This window comes from Taurulus bubalis (assembly GCF_910589615.1).
Source record: "Taurulus bubalis genome assembly, chromosome: 1".
Classification (NCBI taxonomy): Eukaryota; Metazoa; Chordata; class Actinopteri; order Perciformes; family Cottidae; genus Taurulus; species Taurulus bubalis.
In genome coordinates, this window is record NC_136589.1 from 25,540,804 (window position 1) to 25,565,984 (window position 25,181).

The 25,181-nt window shown below is 42.5% G+C and overlaps 1 protein-coding gene across 1 annotated transcript; it reads left to right on the plus strand.

Annotated features, from left to right (window-relative positions):
- Nucleotides 1-2,833: 2,833 nt before the first annotated feature.
- On the plus strand, nt 2,834-24,810 carry col6a1 (collagen, type VI, alpha 1). Its single transcript, XM_079229810.1, has 35 exons — nt 2,834-3,063; nt 3,941-4,070; nt 4,631-4,831; nt 4,928-5,087; nt 6,493-6,606; nt 6,696-6,716; nt 7,568-7,588; nt 7,700-7,744; nt 7,853-7,906; nt 8,073-8,117; nt 8,419-8,445; nt 8,555-8,581; nt 8,717-8,761; nt 8,870-8,923; nt 9,521-9,583; nt 9,670-9,732; nt 9,834-9,887; nt 9,983-10,018; nt 10,119-10,181; nt 10,467-10,529; nt 12,185-12,247; nt 12,921-12,983; nt 13,083-13,133; nt 13,961-13,996; nt 14,232-14,294; nt 17,940-18,005; nt 19,608-19,643; nt 19,986-20,022; nt 20,218-20,226; nt 20,323-20,456; nt 20,763-20,863; nt 21,403-21,589; nt 22,211-22,382; nt 22,490-22,519; nt 22,692-24,810. The coding sequence occupies exons 1-35, from the start codon at nt 2,982-2,984 to the stop codon at nt 23,300-23,302; spliced, it is 3,027 nt and encodes a 1,008-aa protein (XP_079085936.1). The 5' UTR covers nt 2,834-2,981; the 3' UTR covers nt 23,303-24,810.
- Nucleotides 24,811-25,181: the final 371 nt, after the last annotated feature.

The following is a 25,181-nucleotide window of genomic DNA, read 5'->3' on the forward strand; positions in this document are numbered from 1 at the left end:
AAGGGGCCCACTGAAACAAGCAATACACGAAGGCGTACAGACTGATGCCGGCCAGTAAAGTTCTCTCTTCACCGTAAAGTAAATGTAGTCACGTCAGCCATTCGTCAAGGACTATTTGAAAGTTCAAAGCAATAGTTTGTAACATTTTGGGAACTTATTGGTTTTGTTGCCGATTCTTACACGCGAGTGGTGTCAATCTTCTCCTCCAATTTAGAGTGTATTTTACAAAATATTGAACATTTATTTAACATCAGCACAAGCTCTACTCCCTCATTCCCTCTTTTTTTTTTTTTTTTTTCTTCAATTTCTCATGCATGAATATGTTTGGATGTTATTTTCGATATTATTTGGGTGAGATGCTGTATGTTCAGAAGCTGTAATATTGATGAAGATATATATTTTTGGAGAGGCCTCAATAGTGATGTAAGTCAAAATGTCGGCTCTGTAAATATGCTGTAAGAAACAAATATTGTGAGGTTACAAATTTATAATGATGGCTCCGTCTATTTCATCATTACTCTACTTTTTTTCTTTTCTCCCCCTATAGGCCTTTTATTTAAATCCCCCATTATGTTTTTGTGAAGTTTGTAAATGTCACATTAAATGACCTTGGTTATTCATGGTGCATGTTGATTTAATTTATTGAACAGGAAAACGTCTCAAACAGAAATAAGTGTGGGTAGTTACATTTGCTATTGGAAGGTTTCACTAGATGGCAGCAAGTGACCAGTAACCATTTTCCACCTTTGGTGTTTGTGCATCATCAGGCAGTGGTGGGCAACTGGTATATACTGGGTATTGAAAAAAAAAAACTCTGCTTTGCTGCCGACTGGAGACGATTCAAGACATGTCCGAGGGGACTAGAGCGTGATAGTGTGGCGGAAGTCGGGCCGGCCCATTTCCTGTCATTAACTTCATTTTGCTTGGCTCGGAATCTTGTTTAGTGTGCAATTTCCGGCTGTTTTGACTGGCGCCTGGCAGTATCAGAAGTGGTTTAAGCCACGACAAAGACACGTCCTGCATGGCGTTTTGTTACGTTTGCATGGTGCCACTTGATCTGGACCACCACTGTTCCCAGGGCCCTTACACGTTAACTTAGACCTCAGGCAAATGAAGCCTTGCGTCACGGCCTAACGTTGCAATTAATATCCTCCATCTGTGCTTCGTAGACTTTAGTGTTTTCGTTGGAAGACGGAAGCGGTGTATTTCCTTTTTCAGTTTCTCCCTCGGCCCGTATTGTGTTTCATCTTATCCGTGGTCACTTTCGCAGAGTAGGTTTTGAACCACATTCTTTAAAAACAAGACAAAAAGCTTTGCCATTCAGGGAGATCAAGCCCCAAAGATGACTGTGGTGGTGGTGATGTAGTAAACGTTACAAGCTGTTAAAACCCCACAAAAAAGGCCAGAGACGCTGTCTGTTCCCAGCACTGTCCCTCTTTCTCTCTGACTCAGAGATGCTCCTAATCTTCTCCACTGAATATTGGAATTCTGTGGAAACTTGTGCTCCGTCCCTTATGCCAACGGGCTGAGCACAAGAAGACATTGTACAGAACCTCTCAGCTTAGGAAAGTATGTGTATTCTCTTTTTTATTATTATACAAACATGTAATGGAGCTGTATCCTGACCTTTTTGAGGACATGCCCTACCGATACCCTCTGGGCGCAAGACAAAGACTCCCTATTGAGGTAATTCACTGATCTCGATCCCACCTGCCAGTTTCAGGACTGTAAAAAAGGGCCCACAAAAGGTGTCCTCCTTTGAACAAAGTCGCCTGCGTAACAGGGAAAAAACTAAAAACACTCCCTAAGTACTTGGCTAATGAATTCCTCGTGAATTTTAACGTGATGTATTCCTGATGAGGGGCTGGTATTGAGACGTCCCAAAAATGCATGCATCACACTTTATATGCACTCCAACAGCTGCCAAACATTTACTATGAGAGCTTGCTAATAAACACAGATCATTACCAGATGTCCCCTCCTTCTCCCTGAAATAGTGATCTCAGTGGAAAATCTGAGCCCAGGCCAGAGCTTCCCTGCAGTCCCACAGCGCACACACAACCACCACCCGATGAAGGCTCCACGCCTCCACCTCTGCGTCCTCCCATGGAAGCGCCTCGCTGCACCCCGAAACTCTTTCCAAAGCCCTCTCCAAGATCTGCCCACGAGGAGCGCTAGGTGGCGCTGTGTCTCCACCTGCTTCCGAGGGGAAATGAGAGAAGAACACCCCCTCCTCCTGTTCATCCTCCTCTTCCTCTTGCTTTAATGTTCAGGTCAGGTCTGGACGCCAAAGTGAACCAGATGTACTCAAATCCCGCCCACAGAAAAGAGAGACTTCCACAGAAAAATAATACAAAATGCTTCCAAGATGTGTCAGCTGCTTTTCATTAAGTTTGATGAAGTTACTCCAGTGTGCAGTTCTTGTTCTGCATGGCTCTAGTAGGTTTCATTGAAAATAAAATAAAGGAATTGGCAACAAAGCATTCTCTGATTTCTCATTATAGATGTTTTGAAACCATTAAAACATAATCTAAATCAGTTTTTACGTGCACTCTCTTTCCTGCAAAGAAAAATAAGAGTTCCAATCTGTGCATATTGGAGCCTCCCTCACAGTCAGCAGGTTTATTGTTTATTCTTATGTCCCCGTGGACCTTTTAAGGAAGCAGGCATATCTGGGATTGTGTGTACACTTTGGGCCCGTGCGCGTTCTAGTCTATTCCCACTCACCGTGTTCCGAAGAAAGCGCGTGAACGCTATCCTCCTCCTCCTCCCCCTCCCCCCTCACCGTGCGCTCTGGTCCTCCTCTGCGCGCTCTGTGTCTCGCCTCGGAAAAACTGCGGCGGAGCGCTGGATCAGCAAAAGTTAACCGAATCGGTTTAGAGATACCGGGCTTGGGGCCGGAGTGGTTCGGTATTGTTTTTTTCTGAGGACTGAGGTGTTTTGTTTGTTTCTTTAAAACTTAAAACTTTTGCAGTTTAGCCATGGAGACTCTTGGTCTCCTCGCGCTGCTGTGCGCCTTCATGGCTGGAGCGCAAACGCAGAACCAAAAAGAAAAGTTTGCGGGTAAGTTTGCTGAAAATATGAAGTACTTAGCAAGACCATGTTCTGGTATCTGATGTTAGTGTACATTATGTTGCATGTACGGTGGGTTTTGTGTTTGAATGTGACATGTAATATGCTAATGTAAGGTTTGCTGCCAAAGCTAGTCCAGATGTTCGTTGTCTTTTGGGTTACGCACTTGCCGAAGTCTGAAGAGCCGTCAAATCAGCAGCATAGACGCGAAAACAACTGAACTGAAGTGCAGAGGATGCCAGTAGCCTAGCCCACCGTGAGCAGGCCCTTGTTCGGTCCCATGGTTGTCTTAATGGGCTTGAATAGTAAAGGTTGGGGTGTAAACTAAAGACTAAGTTCTAGTGCTGTGGATGCCAAAGCAGGTGAAGGCGCCTCAGGCCTGCCTCCCTGCCAAGGTGCCCTGCAAAAGTTATTGTACAGGTGTGCACGCTGACAGCTATGGGTCAGTCCAGGCCTGCACCTGTCCACCTGTCCACCTGTACAAAGATGGATGGACCAGCCAAATGACGCCCAATGCGGCGCAGGGTGCTGCAAGGTTCCTGTTGGCTTAGTGTAGGCCTCCAGGGCTGCAGTAGTGATACCTGTGCTGACGTCACTTGAATTAATGGGTGCATGATTGATTTTAAATCCATGCCATTTGGATCATGGTTCATACACACTGTGTTGCTGAATGGTCGTGTCGAGATGGTAACTCTTGATTGAGCAAAGACCTATCCTAACCACGACCTTTCAAGGTCAATGACCAACCTCAACCATCCCGCAAGAGTTTTGCTAATCAGGTGACCATCTCAACGCGACCTTGTTCAATGAATTGAAATTTGCTGACAGCGTTCTTTGTTTGTTTGTTTGTTTGTTTGTTTGTGAGCAGATTGTCCGGTTGACCTGTTCTTTGTGCTGGATACATCTGAGAGTGTCGCCCTCAGAAAGAAACCTCCCAAATTTTATATTGACCAGATCATTAACTTCACCAACAACTTCATAGATGAACTTAAGGAATAGTAAGTTACACACACACACACACACACACACACACACACACACACACACACACACACACACACACACACACAGAATCACAAAATCTAAAGAGGAACTTAACAGTGGTTTAACTTCACAGGGTGCTACAGTGATGTCTCGGTGCACTCTGGGACACCGTGACATCCCAACAAACCACGGCCATCAGGGATTGAAATTTTTAACCACAGGGGGCAGTGAAACCCTGTTTCAGTCTGGTCTTAAGTTACTTTTTAAGTGAAATAACAAGTAATAAGAACTACTTAGTACTTCGGTTTTACCAATTTATTCGGTCATCACAGATTTGAAATGTAGAGTTGCAATCTGCAAAGTAGCTGAAGCTGTATTTGCCTGTGGCATCTAGTGGAGTAGAAATATAAAGTAGCATGCAATAGAAATACTCAAGTTAAGTACAGTGACCTCAAAGCTGTAATGAAGTGCAGCACTGAAGTAAATGTACGTAGTTCCATTCCACCGCTGACCATCTTTACCATGTTGCATAGTAATGTGTTGACTATCAGATGACCGTTACTCTGCTTAACAGTCGTCACCGATGCGACCGCACCCTGACGTGGAACTCGGGAGCTCTGCACTACAGTGACGAAGTCAAAATCATTCGCGGGCTAAGCGACTTGAGGACAGATCGTAAGGCCCTGAAGGATGACATTACGCGCATCGACTTCATCGGCAAGGGCACATATACCGACTGTGCCATCAAGGAGGGCCTTGCTCAGATGCTCATTGGGTAATGGCAATACACACATACACTTCAGCAGAGGAAGTAGTCGTAAGAGGGATGCCATTTCTGAGTGTGTGTGTTTGTTTGTGTGTCTGCTTGCAGGGGCACGCACTACCAAGAGAACAAATACATCGTGGTCGTGACTGATGGTCATCCTATTACTGGTTACAAAGAGCCATGTGGAGGCGTGCAGGAGGCGGCTAACGAAGCCAAGCAACATGGAGTCAAAGTGTTCGCTGTGGCCATCTTACCTGACCAGGAGGTACGAAATATGCACACACACACACACACACATTTGTACTTGTATACTGGTTTGCAAAATACATTTCCCAGCCCTTAACCCAAACTTGAATCACTCCAACATAACTCCAATCCTTACCCCCCAATTTTTTTTCAGTCAGCTTCTTAATATAGTGGGTCTCTTCATGGACATAGTATCTTCTGCCAAAGTTTATTATTTTCCATGAGGACATTTTTATTTGTTTCTGTTAATCTTGAAAAAAGTGCTATCATGTTCTTTTGGGGCAAAATCAGGATTTTGCAAGCTTGAATCAGGTCTGATCAAAGTTGTCGGGTTGTGTGGTCACTGACAATAAAATCTGAGTAAACCAGACAGTCCTAATGATGCATAAACAATACATAATTATTATTTTATATATATATTACTTATTAGCCTATTTACTCTTGTAAATTTAACAGAAAATACTGAAGATTAAAAAAAAAACTTTAAGATTTGATTTAATTACATCCCATATTACAGAGTGCTGCAGTAATACATCCTAAAACCCGGAAATGAGTCAGCATTTTGCACTTCCTGTTTCCTCTCCTCAAAGTAAATTTTTTTTAATTGGTATTTGGTTTGATACCTGAAATAAAGTCTGTGGTTAACACAAGCTTAGGCTTTGTTCTACCATATACAGTACTTAAATAAATACATTTTAAAGGTATTACTTCCTAAAACGTAAGTGGCTAAAATGGTACCACGAAACGTCATCTCGCCACCAGTCCTCCTTCACATCTTCCTTCACATCCTCCTCGTGTATACTTTATGCCCCCCCTGGGGTCGATCGTTTAAAGCCAATTGTAAGATATGGTGGATAAAATCCAGAGTCTGTTAAAAAATGCACTTTAGAAACAAACAGGGAGTTTTATACTAAAAATACTTGATCTGGTGAACTCAGGCTGCCGATGTCCCATGCAGCTGAAATTTGGAATGCATTTAGTAAAAGAACTTCTTTACCCTTAAACTAAATCTAACCTAACCCTAAAACCAAGTCTCTACCCTCGAGCAGACTGGCAGGTGAAATTAAATGAAAGTGAAGTGAAGTGAGTTGAGTTGAGTTGAGTTGAGGGTCAAGTAAACTGACCTACATTTCCTAAATGTTATTACTCACAAGGTCTAAAGCTTAAAAACACAGATACAAGAACACACACCACTAACTCAGACCACATATCATATTTATTTTGTATCTGAACAAATGAAGTGTATATGACTGTATATATTTCCACATTCCTTTGGTTATTCAGAATTCTTTCTTTAAATATTTTTTACACACTGCGTGATGACTGGATTGATGGCTCAGTCATTCTATTCTTTACCAGGAAGCGTATTGTAGCTTCTCTTTTCAGCAATGCGCTGATGATGTTTGCATCTTGTGTCTCTCCAGGAGACCAGGCTGTCACTCATTGCCACAGACCCGAGCTACAGACAGAACTTCACTGCTGCAGACGACACCAGATCCACAAAGATGGGAACCATTCGAACCATCATTGAAATGATTGTATGTATCCTCCTCTCCTCTCCTCTGCATAAACAGAATTCAACATTTGGATTTTGAACTAACTCTCGGTTTTCTTTCCATCTTTTCAGACAAACGAGACAAAGGATGCGGTAAGCTGTTTGAATGGAAGTCAATAAAAAAGTTTTTGTCTGTGGTCGCTAACCGCCTCTACGTTTAAAGGAGTAGGCACGCACATTACTGTACAAATTAATTAATTTAGTGCATTTAGATCTGAGCAACATGTCAAAAAAATTACTTAACTGAGGAGTCAGTCATTATTATATTTTTCAAACAAAATATTCCAACGGCAGAAGTGTTTACGATATGTTTTGCTGATGCAACTTGAATAAGACAAACTTACTGTCAAATATGTTGGCTGAATGTCATGGCTAAAAGATATTTATAAATCAAATCTCCACTGAACGGAGTGGATTCATTCGTGTCTACTTGAGGTGTTTATTTAGTGCAATAAATCTTGCTTTAATGTAGTTGAGATGTTTAGACAATCTGAATTTTGTGTGTGTGTGTGTGTGTGTGTGTGTGTGTGTGTGTGTGTGTGTGTGTGTCTTTTTGACGTCATTACCTTCATCTTGTTCTTTCTCAGTATGTGCATCTTGTTACATCTGGTATCCACTGCCATGTAAACTCTATCATACCCAGGAAACAGGGCGGGGTGACTCCAGACAGCCACAGGAAGCTGAAAGGAGATTGCAGTGATTTTCACAATCTTGCTTACTTTCGTATTTCCAACAAAATCACTGCAGCTGTATCTTAAAATAATGGACAAATGGCTCAGCCCTGCTGTCATCCAACAGATAAACTAAACATCAGACCAGAAAGCATGGGTTCATCCCACGTCTTCTTTTTAGATTAACCACCAACATCTTCTACATATATGCAGACATTTGGACACCTTTTCTTCTCTCAGTGTTAATAATGTTTCTTTTCTTTCCCCCCTTAGTGTTGCTCTTTCGACTGCATTGTAAGTATGCCGTTCATTATTATATCGGTAACATAAATTCTTCTCGAGCTTTGTTCTTTTGTTCTTTGAGCGGTTGTTTCACTTTTTTATATTTTGTTGTTTTGTCTGTAGGCTCCAGGAGGGGATGCAGGACCAAAGGGAGACATCGGTGGAAAGGTGTGATGTTAGAATATGAAAGCATTGCACCCAGAGCAGTCAGTTGCACTTGAGGTGGTTGTTAGAACTTTACATTGTCTCATTTATTTTCTTTTTGACTCTCTACAGGGAGAAACAGGTAGACCAGGGATGCCAGGAGAGAAAGGAGATGTTGGCAGCATGGTAGGTGACTTTCACCCTCGTTCTCCTCCGCCACCACCACCAACCCCAACATACAAACATGCATGCAAAAAGAACAAAGCAATCATCACATCCTTTTTGGATTTGTCATGCAGGCTTGATGGGTATGCCATTCAGATGATCTAATATTTCTATTTGTATGTTACAGGGCAGCCTAGGAGATCCTGGTCCTCTTGGTTACACTGGAATGAAGGTAGAGTGCACTTACAGGGTTTTTTTCTTATATAAAGTCACATATCCCGGTTACTTCCTGTACATATTGTGGTCTTCAGATAACGGTTGGTTTCTCCATGTAGCTCATTTGCGGTCCAGTCCTCTTTTGTTGGACAGTTTGTCTGCAGCCACTTCCATGTGATGGCCCTGAATGTGTTTGTAATTGTCCGTGTTGTTCAGCCGTTGACGATCCCTGACTCCAAGAAAGACTTGATCCGCCTCACCAATCACTTTGCTGCGTGTGATGATAATGATTCTGACACGTGTATTTCTGTTTCCAGGGAGACCGCGGTGGCAAAGGAGGAAAGGTAATCTCAGAGCACAAAAAGCACACTCATGATTCAGCGTAGGCTCTTGGATTGCCGTACTGTGTAATTCAAGCACACAGCTGACTGATGTTGTGTGTTTTATCTGCAGGGTGACAGAGGACACAAAGGCTACAAGGTGAGCTCCTCCTACCAGCTTCAGAGGGTTGATCTCCAACTGTGATATCTCTGAAAGCTAATGGTTACATTCTTCTTCTGTCACTTTTTTTTTTTACACATCTTTTCATCTTCTTTATCTCTCGCTAAATCTCAGGGAGACAAAGGTCAAGGGGGAGATGATGGCATTGACGGACGCAAGGTGAGTGACAGACCCGCACATTCCAACAAAACATCTCTGGTCATCTGGCTGTTCTCTTGGTGACTCTGACTTTATTTGAAGAGACGTTTCTCTGGTTTCACTTATTAGGGGGAGGATGGATTCGCTGGTCTTCCCGGCTGTAAAGGATCCCCCGGATCAGACGTGAGTAGTATATCTCAATCTCAGAATAATCCCGCCGTCGCTGTCCGACATTTTTTCCTCGACTGCACTCACACATTAAAGGCTGTTTGAATCACAACCAGGCGGGAACAAATCACGAGACGCTAGCGCACTCAAACGATGACATCAGGTTGGACGACTGCAAATACACAGATGTGTGTGTGTTTGTTAGGACACACGCAGCACTCTCTCGCTGTATCTTTCTATTTTGGTGTCTTAGACTCTGTCTTGAAGAGACATACAGACTCAGACGTGTCGTATCCGTAGCTGCCTGAGGCTCAGCCACATTGTTTACAGATTAGCCATTAGCCACAGTTGCATGTTTAGGAATGCCACCCCCGGCTCGGCCTGGACCGGCATCGCGCCCCGCTGCAGGCGGACTTGGCCCTTGGCTCTCAATCACTGCGGCGTTTACATTCCCTGCTGTCAGATTGTTTAAATGAAGCCATATAGTCGCACTGTAAACAAGCGCGCATACATGAGCATACGTGCACGATGGGCCTCCGAGATTGAGTGTTGTGGCTTCAGCTGCTTGTGATCATGTACTGAGAGACGGTGTCTGTGTTTTTCTGCTTCCAGGGCCTGCAGGGAGAGCCTGGACCAAAGGGAGACTCTGGTCCTTATGGACTGAAAGGAGGAAAAGTAACAGATGAAATAACATATGCGCTCTTGAAGATTTCAGATAGCCTTTTGGTGGTCTGTAATGAGACTTTGTGTGCTTGTTTCAGGGAGATCCTGGAAGAGACGGCGAACCGGGAAGGGCTGGAAGCTATGGCCCACTGGGACCTCAGGTAGATCAGTGCAAAGAGAATCACAATGACAAGCGACAGTTCAAAGTGCCTCAAACTACGCAGGGAATATGATACACGTGCAAATGTCTGTGTTGTGACAGGGTGAGCCAGGCCCTCCTGGAAACAACGGGGACAAAGGAGAGCGCGGTGATGACGTAAGCGATGAACCTCCCGACAACGCCGGAAGCATCAACTTTGCGGTCATGAGCGGTCCATCTAACGTCCTACTTTGTGTGTGTGTGTGTTTCAGGGCGAATCAGGACCGAATGGAAGTGTCGGCGAGAACGTAAATAGGATCAATATAGTCTTTTAAATGAATGTGTGTGTGCGTGTGAGATAGTGACAGCCACCAAAATATGTGTTAACATCTTTTAAATCCCTTGTAGGGACAAGTTGGAGAGAAGGGCGAGCAAGGTTCCCGTGGAAACAGAGGTCCAAGAGGAGGCTTGGTAAGGATGATGATGATGAGGAAGGATGAAGAGTAGTCCCTCAATGTCTATCTGATTCTAGCACCGCCTCCTCAGACATGCATGGGAAATATTGTTTAGCAGTATGAGTCAACTGAAACCACACTGGCCTTCATGGAAAACTGTTTTTATAAAGTAATTCCCGTGTACTTCTCATCTAACTTTGTTTAAAGTTTTTGTTTAAAACTTGGCTCCTTCTGCTTCACTTGTCTATTGTCACAGTCATGAATGCCTTCAGCTTTATACATTTGTTCTTATCCTTGCCAGGGAGAGCCAGGGCCCCGTGGAGAACAAGGGAGGGAGGGCTCAGCTGGCCCCAACGGAGACCCTGTAAGACACACTTCTCTATAATCACACACATATTTACATGGACTCACACAGGAGCTACAGCACCACTGTTCGTTAGCAACCCAAATAGGAACCACCCCCCTTTCTCTCTGGCAGCATCCATTTCTTTCCAGTCGGAGAGAGAGCGTGCGCGTGTGAGAACTTGCGTGTGCATCCATATTTTGCGCTGTCGGGGAGTGCACTGGGCAGAAGCTTAAACAGAGGCGAACCTGGCTGCTGCCCCAGAGCACTGCCCACTCCTCCAGCTCCCCTCTAACCCTCTCACTTCTTACTCCTCCTCGGAACATCGACACTCAGTCTTTCCCCTCTGACTCAGTTCTTCTCTCCGTGCGTTGAGCCAAAGCCTCAGTACGGTTTAATAAGGCACCAGGCAGTGTAATAATAATAATACGTTACAAGCATTAGTTGTGGTAACCTCCGTGATGTCAGAACTTTCAATGGCTCTTTTGTGCTTTCTGCTATGCCTCATCTCCTCATCAGAGCTGAATGAATAGTAAAGAACCAAAATGTACCGAAAACATGGAATAACTGACACGGTGGGCTTACCTCATGCACTCAAGGAAAAACTGACATGCAGTAATGTGCTGGACTTCATTTGCACTCTTTAAAAGGCCATAATATACTGTATTAAATATATACAGCACTTAATTGTCACACATTAGCAATGCTTTTTTGGTGTCTTTTTGGTCAGTGTTAACTTGAAAGGATATATTCTGCCTTAACTTGAGTCAGATGTGAAGAGCATTATTTATTTCAGCTCTGTCAATCCAGTACATGGATAGAGTGTAGCAACGTGTAAACACGTTTTATAAAGTAGCCTGCAGGAAATCTAAAACAGTCCTATTTATATACTCACCAATACATTAAAGTGATTTTTTTCAATTCCAACAGTGTGAGCTCACCATAAGGACAGGACTGGGGTGCTGCTTGCGGCAGCTGGACCCAGCTGTTTGTTTGTCAGGAAATGGGAACAATTCAACTTCTGTCTATTAACGACAACGTCTTGTTTTCCATTCTATAAATTATGTGTCAAATGGACCAGCTGCAATGTTAGAATCAGACAGCTTTGGGGAATTCGCAGGGGAACTTTTTCACTTTTGTTGGCCAACTTCCACATTTATCTGTTTTCTCAAGTGTCCAGTCGAGCTAGGCAGAGCATGTCTCAAGCACAGAGACGACTTAAGTATTGATCCTCTTACCGGATTCCAAACAACTATTGAACCTAAAATGTTGGAGTATTACTTTAACATGTAAAGAATTATGGAAACTTCCATTGTAAACAGTCTCACGGCTAATAACTGAACCGCTGTTAAAGACTCGGCTAGCATTGGCAATGTGCTTTCCTAAGCAGGGACAACAGTGTATTTTTCGAGGATTTTGTCATACAGAAGTGGCCGCAAATGCTTACAATTGTCATATCTTTATTACATTGTACATAACATAGTGTTCAAAGGTTATTAGCAAGTATAGTATTGGTTAAATCCATATAGTTTAGGATGTGCACAGAATACAATCAATTTAAAAAATCTTGAAAAATTGTGTCAAAGCCTGTTGCTAGGTTTGTTTTTCAGTTTTCATCATGTGGTTGTTTTTGTGTATTTTAACGGTGTCTCATTAACAGTGGTGTTGTTTTCCAGGGAGAGTCTGGCAGGGCCGGGTCTCCTGGCTACAGAGGAGATGAAGGCCCACCTGGACCAGAAGTGAGTCCAACAAGACGCACATCGTGCTAAGAGCACACGGAAACATATCTACTCAATCATCGCCTTGCTTTTAGTGATAGCTTTTTGAACCGTTCTGGTTATTTCCGATGGCAGCTGTTTGTATTAGTGTTTTTTTATCAGACCTCCTCTCCTAATTTCAAGTGGGCGTGGCTCAGTTGGAAAACAATGATGCCACAAACATACAATCCGGTTTTAGCGACGTTCGAATCAGAATCCGATCACAGTTGGTGGGTTGTTTGGTCCATGTTAGTTAAATCTCATCAGACACACTCCCATGAATATCAGCTAAGTTTTGGAGTATGAACTTATTTTAATTTATATTATTGTGTTTTTCTAAACTGTGATTTGTGCGTAATAAGGCATAAATATTTGATGTCTTGAAGTTTTGTTTTAAGGGACTTTAACAATGTATGGCCGAAGCTTTACAGCTGCACAGCTACATCTGTAATGCGTCATAATGTGCAGTTTACTGTATCAACAGCAATCAAAAAGCTATTATTATCATAAATCATGTATGTTACACACATTATTACACCATCTAACCTGGAACAGATTGCTATAAATAATTGTTTCGTAAACTGTACATTCAAACGTTTTCAACACACGTCTCATTTCATATGTTTCTAATCATATCACTGCTTTCATCATTAAGGGACCCAAAGGGCCGAGAGGAATCAAAGGAGCTCCGGGAGACAGAGGCCAGATGGGGGAGAGGGTGAGTGTGGGAGACAGATGTGTGTCATCCATTATATTCTCTGCCATGAGGTTTGAGCATGCGGATGAATGTGTAAGTGTTTCTCTTTCTGAATTTCAGGGAGAAGATGGTGCAGCAGGAAACGGAACTGCGGGTTGTGTTGGTTTCCAGGTGAGGGTTGATGGTAGTTACTGCATGTGAAGTATGACTAGGGTTGGGTACCGAGAACCATATTGGCACCGGTTCCAACACGTCCGGTGCCTACCGGTCTGAAAAGCAACGCAGATTTCGGTGCTTCCTTTTGGTGCCTGAGCCAATTTAAATACTTTTTTTTGTATACTACTCTGTAATGTTGCACGGTATATAGATATTAAAAAAGTAGCACGGTACCCGTACGTTAAAAACAATGCGATTTTGCTGTATCGATACTTTAATAGCGCAGATCAGAGTGCACTCGCTGTTCTGCTCTCTGTCGTCCGCCTGCATTCAGAGTGGGGCTCAAGGGGGCGGGGCTTCCAGCGCTCACACACCACACGCAGCACACGCACACAGAGATCGCTGGAGACACGAGTACGAGCTTTTGAACGTCCGTCCTCGGCTTGCTGGAAAAAATCTCTCCCAGTTGATATTAATGATGACGTGTAGTCCAGTAAAGCTGCAGTTTGTAGAATTCATCAGTGTCTGAGTTCTGTTGCACCAGTCCCAATCAGGCCACCTAATGCTTGTGTCTGTTCTTTTTTTAAATATATATTGTTTATAGTTTGAAGTTAAAAGGTTTGAAGCTGTTTATACTATACTTTAAACAGTTAATATATTGTTCAATTTGAAGAATAAAATTTGCCTTGGCAATAAAAAAGTATCGGTTCAGGCACCGTTTAGACACCGGTATCGTTTTTAAAGTATCGGTTTAGCACCGGTATCGGAAAAAACCCAAACGATACCCATCCCTATGTATGACACCCCATGTACCTGATTCTGAACATTCATGTCTTTTTTAGGGTTATCCTGGGTCCCGCGGAAACTCTGGTGAGCCGGTAAGTTATCTTTCAACTTTCTATTTTCAACTTTTATTAGAAATCACATGTTGGGTCACAACCGATATATATATGTATATATATATGATATATATTTGTAATCTATACATAGCTTTAAACTAAACTGAATTAGATTGACCGACCTAGTACTTAACATTGACACGTCAATATGAGAGTCCATGTTTAAAGTTCACCGGCAGCAGTGTGAAAATTGCATTTGCTGTGTGACCTTCAGGGTGGCAAGGGAACCCCTGGACCCAAAGGAGATGACGGAGACGCTGGAGATCCAGGCCGTGATGTGAGTCTGCCTCTGATTTGTCTCCTTTTTGCAGTTGCTCCTCGCTCTTGATCTCATTTTATCTTTCCTCGATCCCTTCTTGGCAGAGAGCGCAGGCAGGATGTGAGTCACATGTCTCGTTTTATGGTCACAAATACATATTTCTTTCTGGTTTCTTTTTACATATACTAGTATAATAACTTTTTTCTTTTCAATTCTGTCTTTCATTTAGTTTTTCTGCATTAGACCCTCATACTTTCCTTAGTCCCTCCATCTCGCTCTCACACTCGCTATAACCTTCTGTTCTGCAGCTGGAAATGCTCTCTAGATATGAAGACATTGTGTGTGTGTGTGTGTGCGTGTGTGTGTGTGTGTGTGTGTGTGTGTGTGTGTGTGTGTGTGTGTGTGTGCATGTGTGTGTCTTTGGGGATGAGGGCTCTGAGCTGATGCAGCTGTGTATATGTCGTTGTCAAGGATACCAGGAAATGAGCAGAAATGATGAAGGGACTGTATCACTCTTTGTGTGTGTGTGTGTGTGTGTGTGCGCACACACACACGCACGCACATGTACTTGCGCAAGTACATGTGCGTGCATAGCAACTGTTCATGTGTGTGATTGCTCGTTTTAACACTTTAACCCCAGGTTTAAGTTGGCCATGTTTGCATTAAAATTATTGCATTTCCACGGTTTGTGTTCCGAGGCATACACACTTCTGCACGTGTTTGTACTTTCTCTCATCCGTATGTCTGTGCACCCTGACCTCTTGTCTTCAAGACGAGTCACACGCTGTAAGCTTTGGATTTACGTTGTGTCAGATCAGTTTACCTCTCATCAAGTACTTGTGGAACTGCAGCACACAGTGGGATTAGAGTATAATTTCCTCAATCGCCCCAATGTTCACCTTCATATAGGTTTATAGTTTGTCCTTGAGTTGTGACAGCAGTATAGAGGACACACCTCATTACCTCTGTAACCTATTCTACAGCTGCGTTAAAGGACCCGAAACCTCAATTTTATTACAAAGTGCTTCATCATCAACTCAAAACATTTCCCATAATCGTCTTGAATTCACACTTGTAAGTGCAATTTAAAATGTTGTTTTGCCCTATTGAGTTTATATATTTCTCTCACAAAAATATAAACAATCAACACCATGTCTCAATCAGTCTATAAACTAGAGGTAAGCTTTGGAAAATGTTTTCCGGGATGTAAAGTAAATGGGCTAAAACCTATAAAATCACCCATATGGTCCTCAAATGAGCGCCACTTTTACATTTTCTTGATATGCACTTTTAGTAAAATATATGTAATTTTGTTACCAGCACCTTTGCTAAAAGGAAACGTTTTACAGTTTATTTCGGAAATACGTTTATTCACTTTTTAACTTCCAAGAGTTAGTCTAAAAGATTCACACCACTCTCATGTGTCAGATATTCAGCTCGAGCCAGCAGCCGGTTAGCTTAGCATAAAGACTGGAAACAAGGGGAAGCCAGCCAGCTTAGCTCTGTCTGTAATCAGGCTACCTGCTCATCTACAGCTCACTAATAAAGACGTTATATCTCATTAAATTCATACAAAGAGTGTTCAAATAAAGAGTTGTGGTTTTCCGCTATAGGTTATCTGCCCAACTTTCTTTCTGGCCTGCAGCAGTAACCTCTTGAGCAGGCGAGCTATTTCCCCCTGCAAATCTCCCCTCCCCTACTGTTCCATGTGTACTTCATAGAAATACATAATAAGATCGTCTCCTTGGAAAATATAAAATCCATTACATTCCACTTATCCCCAGAGGCATTCATCCAACTCAGTTTTTTCTCTTTTAACAGTCCGTTATATTCTTGTCTCTGAACAGTCACTTGTTTGTTTCCACAAGTTTTACATTTGTCCGTTCACTTTTTTGAAAAGTGCAGCGGAAGAAGCAGTTTGCCAGTTTGACTTGAAATCCTGTGACGTCAAACTGGCCAACAACATATTCATTCTAATGCCACTGTCTTCATGGTGATTTTTGAGCGACAGGTATTTAAATTGTTTAAATATTTTCACAATGTGCAGACATGTACTTTGTTGCCTGCACTTTCTCTGGCCAGAAGGAGTGGGGGGTTATGTCAGAGAAGACAAAGGTGGAGACAGACCTTTTGACTTCTTCACCTTTTTCACCATTTAGCTAACACACTTTGGAATGATAATATACACGTATTCGACAAGGTACGTCAAACAGTCACATCTGGCTGTGTGCCTTCAAATATGACGCAGGGTCAGTGTGTGTGAGTGGGGGTGGGGGGTTGTGTCTGTGTGTCTGTGTGTGGATGATATGACCCATGTTTTCTACATCAGAATGTTTGAAGTTGAGACTGTGCAGTAATTGAAACCGTGTGTGTGTGCTCTTTCAAGGCTGACAGCAACTATGCATGTGTGTGTTAAAATCCAGGTGGTTGACATTACCTTCCCTCTGCCTCTCTTTCTCTTTCATATTCGGTCCACTTTAGGAAGCTGGTTGTATCGCAGCAGTGCAGATCTTCTGGTTTAAGTCGGCTTCAGACTCAGATCAAAGAGCAAAACATATTTATTGGGATGATTTGTGACCCTCTTACCCTCGCTGCATCTCGTTTCTGTCTGGCATGTTGAGCAGATAGGCGCTGATGTGACTACAAATCAAAATGTACTTGAGCAGAGAGAGGATATACACTTTGTGTGGACTAAACCTTTTTCAGCATCTGTTTTTTTTAAGAAGAAATACATGCAGCTCTATTCTGTTAAAGGGTTCAATATTGTACATGAGTAAATTAGTTCTTTAAACCAGCCCCTCCCCCCCTTGAAACTGCACATGTGTTAGCAAATCACTTTGAAAGTTGTTTGCTCCATTAGGCGTAGCATCCGCATCCTCTGCAGCTGTCCAGTCCTCCTCAAAACAAGATGCCGATGCTTCTTTTGAGCGTCTCTGGGAACAGGGAACATACAAATGAGATAATTTTCCTGAATTCATTTCCAGTGTTTAAGCTCTTTATTCCCCCCCCCATTTCTACAGTCTAATCTCATAGCAATCAGCAGTGGGTCAGTGCAGCAGCTGCAGGCAGAGCGAGCAGCCAAAGCACCAGCTGCACTGGTGTGGCAGATAGCAAGCCAGGCCGGTCCAAACCTGGCTTCCTGAAGTATATAGATTTTAACTGGATTCAAAAGCTTTTCTCAGACTCTTCCCTTTGAAAGTGTTTGAAAAGCTGAAATACTTTTGATTCACATTCTCTCTTCTCTCATGGATCCATATTAGGACCATTACTTTGCTCACTGTATGTGTCCCTCTTTGATTTTATGCTGATGACCCCCAGATTTAAATCGCTATTCCACCAGGTGGTCCAGATTATTTCTCCATAATGCGATCGAAAACAAATCAAGACATCACAGTACATAGCTGGGCTGCAGTCATATGATGGCTTTCTAATTTATAACACACCTATAAGACACAAAGCTGTCATAATGTCATGAAAATGATTCCAAACCATGACGGATGTTTACAGCGGTACACATTCAACCTAAATACTGTATACGTACACAACATTGAAGTAACGAGTGTTGTTTTTCTTCCAAATAATGCAATTTCTTTCTTTTTTTAAAGAAAGTCAATACAGGTGTTGGCCTCTCTCTCAATCTCTTTTAATTGTCCCTTTTCACAGAACGATGAACCAGGACCTCCAGGACCCAAAGGGGCCAAAGGTCACAGAGGACCAGAAGGCAATCCGGTAAGAAAACCATGGAGCTGATTGTGTTTGCGTGTGCGTGCGTGCGTGTGTTGTAGGTTTGTCCACATGTGTAAACCATCTACTCTCACATTCAAACATATTTTGGGGGTCATTTTACTGTTTCAGTGTTGTGATTACCTACAGCAGAACATTGTGTTACATTAACCTAGCTGAATCATACATTTTGCATTGCATATCTATATACTGTATATTTTTTCAAAGAATGTTTTTGTTTGTGTGACTGAAGGTGGTACTCAAGCCCATTCGCTCCTGAAAAATAAACTTTCAGGAAAATATGCAAAAAAAATCGTTAAATCTTTTCCAGTATCAGGACAGTATCGTTTTCAGCAGACGTCACTTAAACAGGAGAAAACTGTGTATTTGTTGGGAACTATTTTCAGCCGCAGATTAATACACATTTGAGGCTCTCGTGTGTATTTACAGCCCCGGAACAGTAAACGAAACAAACTACAGTCCCTGTGTTTATGTTAATGAAGAGATGTGTCAGCCATTGCAATTATGCTGCTTTAATAGGTTTTAAAGAGTTTTTGGGCAACAATGGAGCTCTATATCAAAGCTTGATTAATTGTTGGATTTGGTCTTCACCTGGGATTTGCTGACATTATAATTACAGAATACAACCAGACCTTTAAGACCTTTAACAAGAGCAAAGCAAAGCTTAGCACTGTGTATTTCCTTAGCTGTGGTCAGAGGTTGTTAATGATCCCAAGAAAATGAGCTTCGGTTAGCCAATCTCAGCCCTCAATAAAACATCTAACCGCATGCAAAGAGTTACAAAAAATGGCATCCCTTAGTTTGGTTCTGAGTATGAGTTTGAAAGGTAGAGTAATTCCATTTCCCTTTCTCCAATTGGCACGTGAAAGCTTGTGGTATTGGACCATGTGAAAAGATGAACAAAGATTGGATCTAAATATAACACGCATGAAGACATGTTCCTCAAGTCCTCAAACTTTACGCTTTCACACATGCCCTACTTTCTGTCTCTATTCCTCCTCCTCCTCCCTTTTCCCTCTCCTTTCCATCTTTTCTCTGGCTTGTGTCTCTGCTGCATATTTCTGTATGAACAGTTTGCGTCATGTGCTCTCTGGTATACAATCTACAATTAATGGCCATCTCTCCCCCTCTCTCTCCATCTCTCTCTAGCTCTCTCTCTCTCATATGTGTGTTTGCCTGTGTGCACACATGCACGCTATACTGGCGTCTTTGTCACAGAAAGGAATGCTCTTAAACCGAGTTTAATGTCTCTTAAAACAAAACAGATGGTTTTCCTTCAGCCGAGTGGAGAAAAAAAAGAAAAAAAAACTGTGGCTATGAACTTTTTGAAGATGCACACGTTGTTGCAGAAAGATAGCAGCGCAATCAAATGTGTAGGTTTGTATGTGGGTTCGATGACTGAGGGATTCTGGTTTGCAATCAAAGGAGTTCCAGTTAAATTCCAGTTAAAATAAAATAACAAAGTATTCCAAGTCAGATAGATGTTAAACATAAAAAAAACATTTATCACTGATCTATCAGTATCACACATCTATCATTGTGTCCCCTATCTTATTTCTTCCTTTTTTTCACTCCCTTTCTGTTCAGGGACCTATTGGGCCTCCCGGACCACCAGGAACCGATGTGAGTATAAAAATAATTCAATCGGTCCATTTCATTTGAACTCTCGCCCTCATTTCCGTCCCATGAAAGGTCGACTAAGCACCTCAGACTTAATTCTCCCTTGAGGCTGCGCTCGTTTTCACTCTGAAACCGATACTGAAAGCCACACATTCAATTTCCTGAACGCAAAAACCCGTAGCCTTTCACCGACCACTCCTCTGTATATAAAAATATCCCCATTGTCATGTTTTATTTTTTTCATTCTGGAGTAGCTTGAAACAGTCTTGTCTACATAAAGTTATGTAATGTGATTTAACAGTGCATTGCTGTACTGTAACATTGAACTCCACCTTCTCTCTTCAGGAATGTGAAATTCTGGATATCATCATGAAGCTCTGCTGTAAGTAGAAAACTCTCAACAGAAACGAAGCCATATGTCCTCCACGCTGAACAATTTTGCCCTTTTCAACTCATTGCCTGTTTATTCAGACATGAAATCGAAACCTGAAGAATGTGAGGGTTTACCCTAGGTTATGCTGCATTAATTAACATTGATTTGTTTGTCCCCCCTCATCCTTTCCTAATCGCGCCACAGCTTGTTGTGGTAAGTTTGTGCTCAATTATAACAAAGTCATCATCATTATTGTCTTCCGCCCTCCATGGCTGTTGCCATCCATTCTGATTTTGTTTATGCCCCCAGAGTGTAAGTGTGCGGCTCTGGACCTGGCGTTCATTGTGGACAGCTCAGAGAGTATTGGTGCCACAAACTTTGCTCTCGCCAAAGACTTTATCATCACAGTCATAGACAGACTGACCAAAGACCAGCAACTCAAGGTAATGTCCGAGCCAGTTATCTTGACATCTGATTGTTTCATAATCCCCCATCGTTGTGAAACTGTTTTTAGAGATGTTCGAAAATGCTGCCCTGAGAACAGACCTCAGAATAGCAAAAGTGTAAATGAAAGACATTGTCTCTTGGTTTTGGAACTTGCTTTGATGTCTCTCCAATGACTCCAGTTTGGATATAATTAGTCAGGATGGGTGAGACGCAGAAATGTTGACACAGGAAAACGCATGCTTGCAGACACAACACAACACAGACGAAAACACACGGTCACCATGCAATGATTTTCTTTCCAGTTTGCAAGCAATCACTCCGGCTTGAGTGTAGTCCAGTACAGTGGATCGCAGGCCCAAGAAAAAATACGACTGGAATCCACTGGCCTCATCGCATTTAAAGAGTGAGTTCACGTGCAAGCAACCTGTCTATGTGCATGTAATCTATCTAGCTCGCGCTTCTTTGGTGATTATTCAGTGTCACCACACGTGCAATTTTCAGCAGTTTTCAGTTTTTTTAAGAGCAAGGGGATCAATTATAACATCATCTGTTTGCATCAAGTTCAGAAATCGCCCTACACGTTCAGCCAAGCTTGACATGTAAGCTGAACGAGATATACAAGGGAATACAGTGAGCTCTGTCAAAAGGGCTTTGCAGCATCCAAGTAGTCTCATTGACACATTTGTCTATTTACTGTGTTTATTATGAATAGGAAATTCCCCATCTCCCACAATTTAGAGATGTAACTAATGAACAGATAATAAATAAATGAATAAACGGTAAAATATATGGATCCTCATATTTGCATATATCTGAGTTTGTTTTATTTGATTGATTCCCTTAAAAAGCTATTGATTTGTGTGTGTGTGTGTGTGTGTGTGTGTGTGTGTGTGTGTGTGTGTGTGTGTGTGTGTGTGTGTGTGTGTGTGTGTGTGCGCACAGGAAAGTGAGAAATATGAAATGGCTGGCTGAGGCCACATATACAGGCGAGGCCCTGGATTTCGCTCTGTCCAACACACTCAGCCTTATGACGCATGAGAACAAAGTCGTTATCGTTCTAACAGACGGACGTTCCGATATTTCCAGGGACAAGGTTCCCCTCAATGTACTCTGTGGTAAAGATCTCCTGGTAAGTACAATACACCTAGATAGACAACACTAACGGGCCTGCAGCTGGGATTTAACGGGAGGGAGTGTGCGCCATCAGTTGAAACGCGCTGGAGGTTGAGTCACCCGACATAACAACATAAATGAAAACATTTCCACCTAAATTAGTCTCTAAGAACTCTAAGAACCCATAATGCAGTAAATAAAGTGTTTGATGCTCAAAATGTCCAGGTGGCCATGCCACCTGGCCTAGGTTGTGACGCTCTACCCTCCAGCTAGCATCCAAACAACACTAGATCCCGCCCAAATCCAACAGTAAAACCAATCTAAACAGGGTGGGTGGCCTAGCCAGGTGCTCCTCCCTTTTTGTTTATTATTGTTATTGGGTGAAAAAAAAAGAATATATATATTCTTTTGAATATATATATTCTTTTTTTTTATATATCCCACAAAGAACTAGTCAAAGAACTAGTCGACAACTTTTTAGGATTGGTCAATGGCTCATAAAATCTGCATGTGAATGCCCAAATGAAAAACAGTAAACACACTCTATTTAAAATTGGAATATGTTATATGAATTAATAAATGATGAAGAAATAATAAATGTAATTAATTAATTAAAAACGCCTTTCCTCCCCTCCAGGTGGGTGGTTTAGGAGTGAAGGACTATTCGGGCCGTTCACCCAACCAAGAGCAGCTCGGGGAATTGGTTTGTAAGAGTGACAACAAACCAGGCTTTGCCTTTGTCCTGGACAACTTTGCCGAGCTGCTAGATGACACTTTCCTGCAGAACCTCACATCCAGAATCTGTCAAAGTAAACACACACACACACACACACACACACACACACACACACACACACATATAACTTGCTCATCCCAAATATATTGATTTATTAACCCGTGTTGTTCTCTCATTCAGATAAGACGTGCCCAGACTACAAATGTCCCCGTAAGTCTGTTTTTCTTCACTAATACCGTGGTTCACTGTTTTTAATGGTTATAATGGTTACAAAACAACCAACAGTTAGTCAAATATGCAGGTTTATTGTATAAATGCTGTCATTTACAGAGCCACTGGAAACAGCTATAGATCAAATGTATTGTGTGTGTGTGTGTTGCAGTCTCTTTCTCTGAAAATGTCGAGATTTTGGTGATGATGGACAGCTCAGCAAGTGTGGGCCAGAAGAACTTCGACACTACCAAGACCTTCGTTAGCCGCTTGGCTGAGCGTTTCCTGACTGCCGAGAGGAAGAGGGATGCCACCGTCAAAATGGGTGTGGCCCAGTACAGCCGAAGCGCCCGCATGGAGCAGGCGCCAACTACCAACTTAACCCTGCTGTCCTATCACACTGAAAAGGCGGCCTTCCAAAACGACGGCACCAACGTTTTAGAGGCCATGGAATTCGCCGTGAAGAGTTTACAGGGTCGAGGAGACACGTCGGGGGGCAGGAAGAAGCTGGTGCTGTTCTCTGATGGCAGGTCTCAGGCCGTCACCGAGCCCTTGCTGGAGAAGCACGTTCGTGAGGTGGCGGACGCCGGGGTGGAGATCTTTGTCATCGCCGTTGGCAGCCAAGTCAATGAGGTCAACCTGCGCACGCTGGTGAGCAAGGGGCGGCGGGACGACATCAGCTACGCCCAGCGCCACCTGTTCCGGGTCTCAGACTACAGCTCTCTGCTTCAAGGGGTCTTCCACCAAACAGTCTCCCGCCGGGTGTCCACCAACAGGCTTTAGATTTTTAGTCCCAATATGAATATTCAGTCTCACTCATTTACCATACACTGTGTTCAAGTACTTTTTAATAATAAATAAAAAATAATTGTCACAAAAGGACAAACGATTGTGTGTAGGTCAAAAGGAAATGTTTTCATGAAGTTTACCTGGAACTTTTTTTACCCTGAGTTGAGCTTCCAAGGCAGATTATCTCAGGCTGAGTATAATGTCCACATTCTGTGCTAAGATCATTGGACTATAACCCAAATGATGGTGCTAGCTTAAACAGCTTTAGTGCTCGTTGTGACAGTACACAACTGGAAAAGATTGCTGCCCGGAAGGTCAGTTTCAGGGTTAAAATTGTCCCATGTCGAAAGGGGTTGCCTTGTCCCTGGAGAGCCAAAGTAAAGGCCACAACTAAACTAAATGTATAGCTTTTAAATGCATTGGGCTGATCTCTACTCATGTATACTGTATCCCTGCATCATTGTCTGCCAGTTAAGACCCATCCTCTGGTTTACTTCAACTAACTAGTGTGGACTGAAATTGGCTCATCGTGGCTACTCTCTTGTCTCTCCAGGACTTGGAGCTCCTGCCATTCGAAGGATTTGTATTAAGGGTTTAATGTGGACTTCGTTATGTAGCTCCTACCACTTTTTCAAAAGGTGTCAGATTTGTGGTGTCAGTTTTACAACGTATACGGGGAACCAGCTGTGGAAGGAAAACATACGAATTATTTGGCAAGTGCTCGTTTTACCTAAATAATTGTTAACCTCAAAGGCTGGCGAATAACAGGCTATAGTCAACTTTGTTTTAGGTTTGCAAAGGTCAGTTGGAAAAGCCATAACTTATTACCAACTTAGTGAAAAGTCACACCGACATCACTTGAAAGCTTTGTTAGATCACCTGACCGACAGGGAAAACAGAAAATGACATCCGAAACACTTACAAACAATCCGATACTTCACCTGGTAATAATGACGACGCCACAGCTGGACTCGCATGTGTGATTCTATCCCAGTGTGTGTATCTGTATGTGTGTGAGCACCTCTGTGTGTACATCAATAGCATGTATATGTGTGTGTGGTGGAGTTTTTTTTAATGTGTAGCCCTAGGTGATTGTTCTATAAACAGTTGTGCCGAGGTCACTAGTTCAAATGACAGAATGACAGAAACCTGTTCTTTGTTGTCTGTGAGGCAGAGAGGCCTCACACATGCACACGCACACACACACACACACACACACACACACACACACACACACACACTCCATCATTGAGGTAGGAAAACATCTGTCATGGTGGAAGGCTGGAAAAGAAACCTATGCTGTGAGGCCCTCACACCCACTCACAGAAAACAGTGTAACTTTTATGATCCCCTCAACTGTTTCACACTCAGTTTCGTTGTCATCAGTGGCCCAGTCAGTGTATCCACCTCTACCCATGTTGTTAAAGAGGATATTTTTACCTGAGGATACAAAACCTTAGTAGTGTTGTGAGAACGCCTTCAATAAAAGTTGCTACACCAAAGTGTCTCAGCTCACGTTTGTACACACACACACACACACACACACACATACCCTGTGGCTGCCAAAGCCAGTATACAAAGATGCATTTTTATATGTTCATGCACCTCTAAAGATGCTCTTCTGATATAACTCTGTGAAATTCAAACACTGGACAATGTACAGCTTCACAGAGCCACAGGCATGGCGATAGACTTTGAAGCTTTTTTATTACCCTTAATAACATTTATTCACCAACTTCGTTGCTAAACTGCAGTTACGTTACAGAAAGACAAAATGGCGGAAAAACTTTAAAACTACCACTATTCAGTTTTTTGTTGTTATAAACGGTCTCAAGCAGTTTCGACCTACTATATTTTCTGTAGAATATTTATA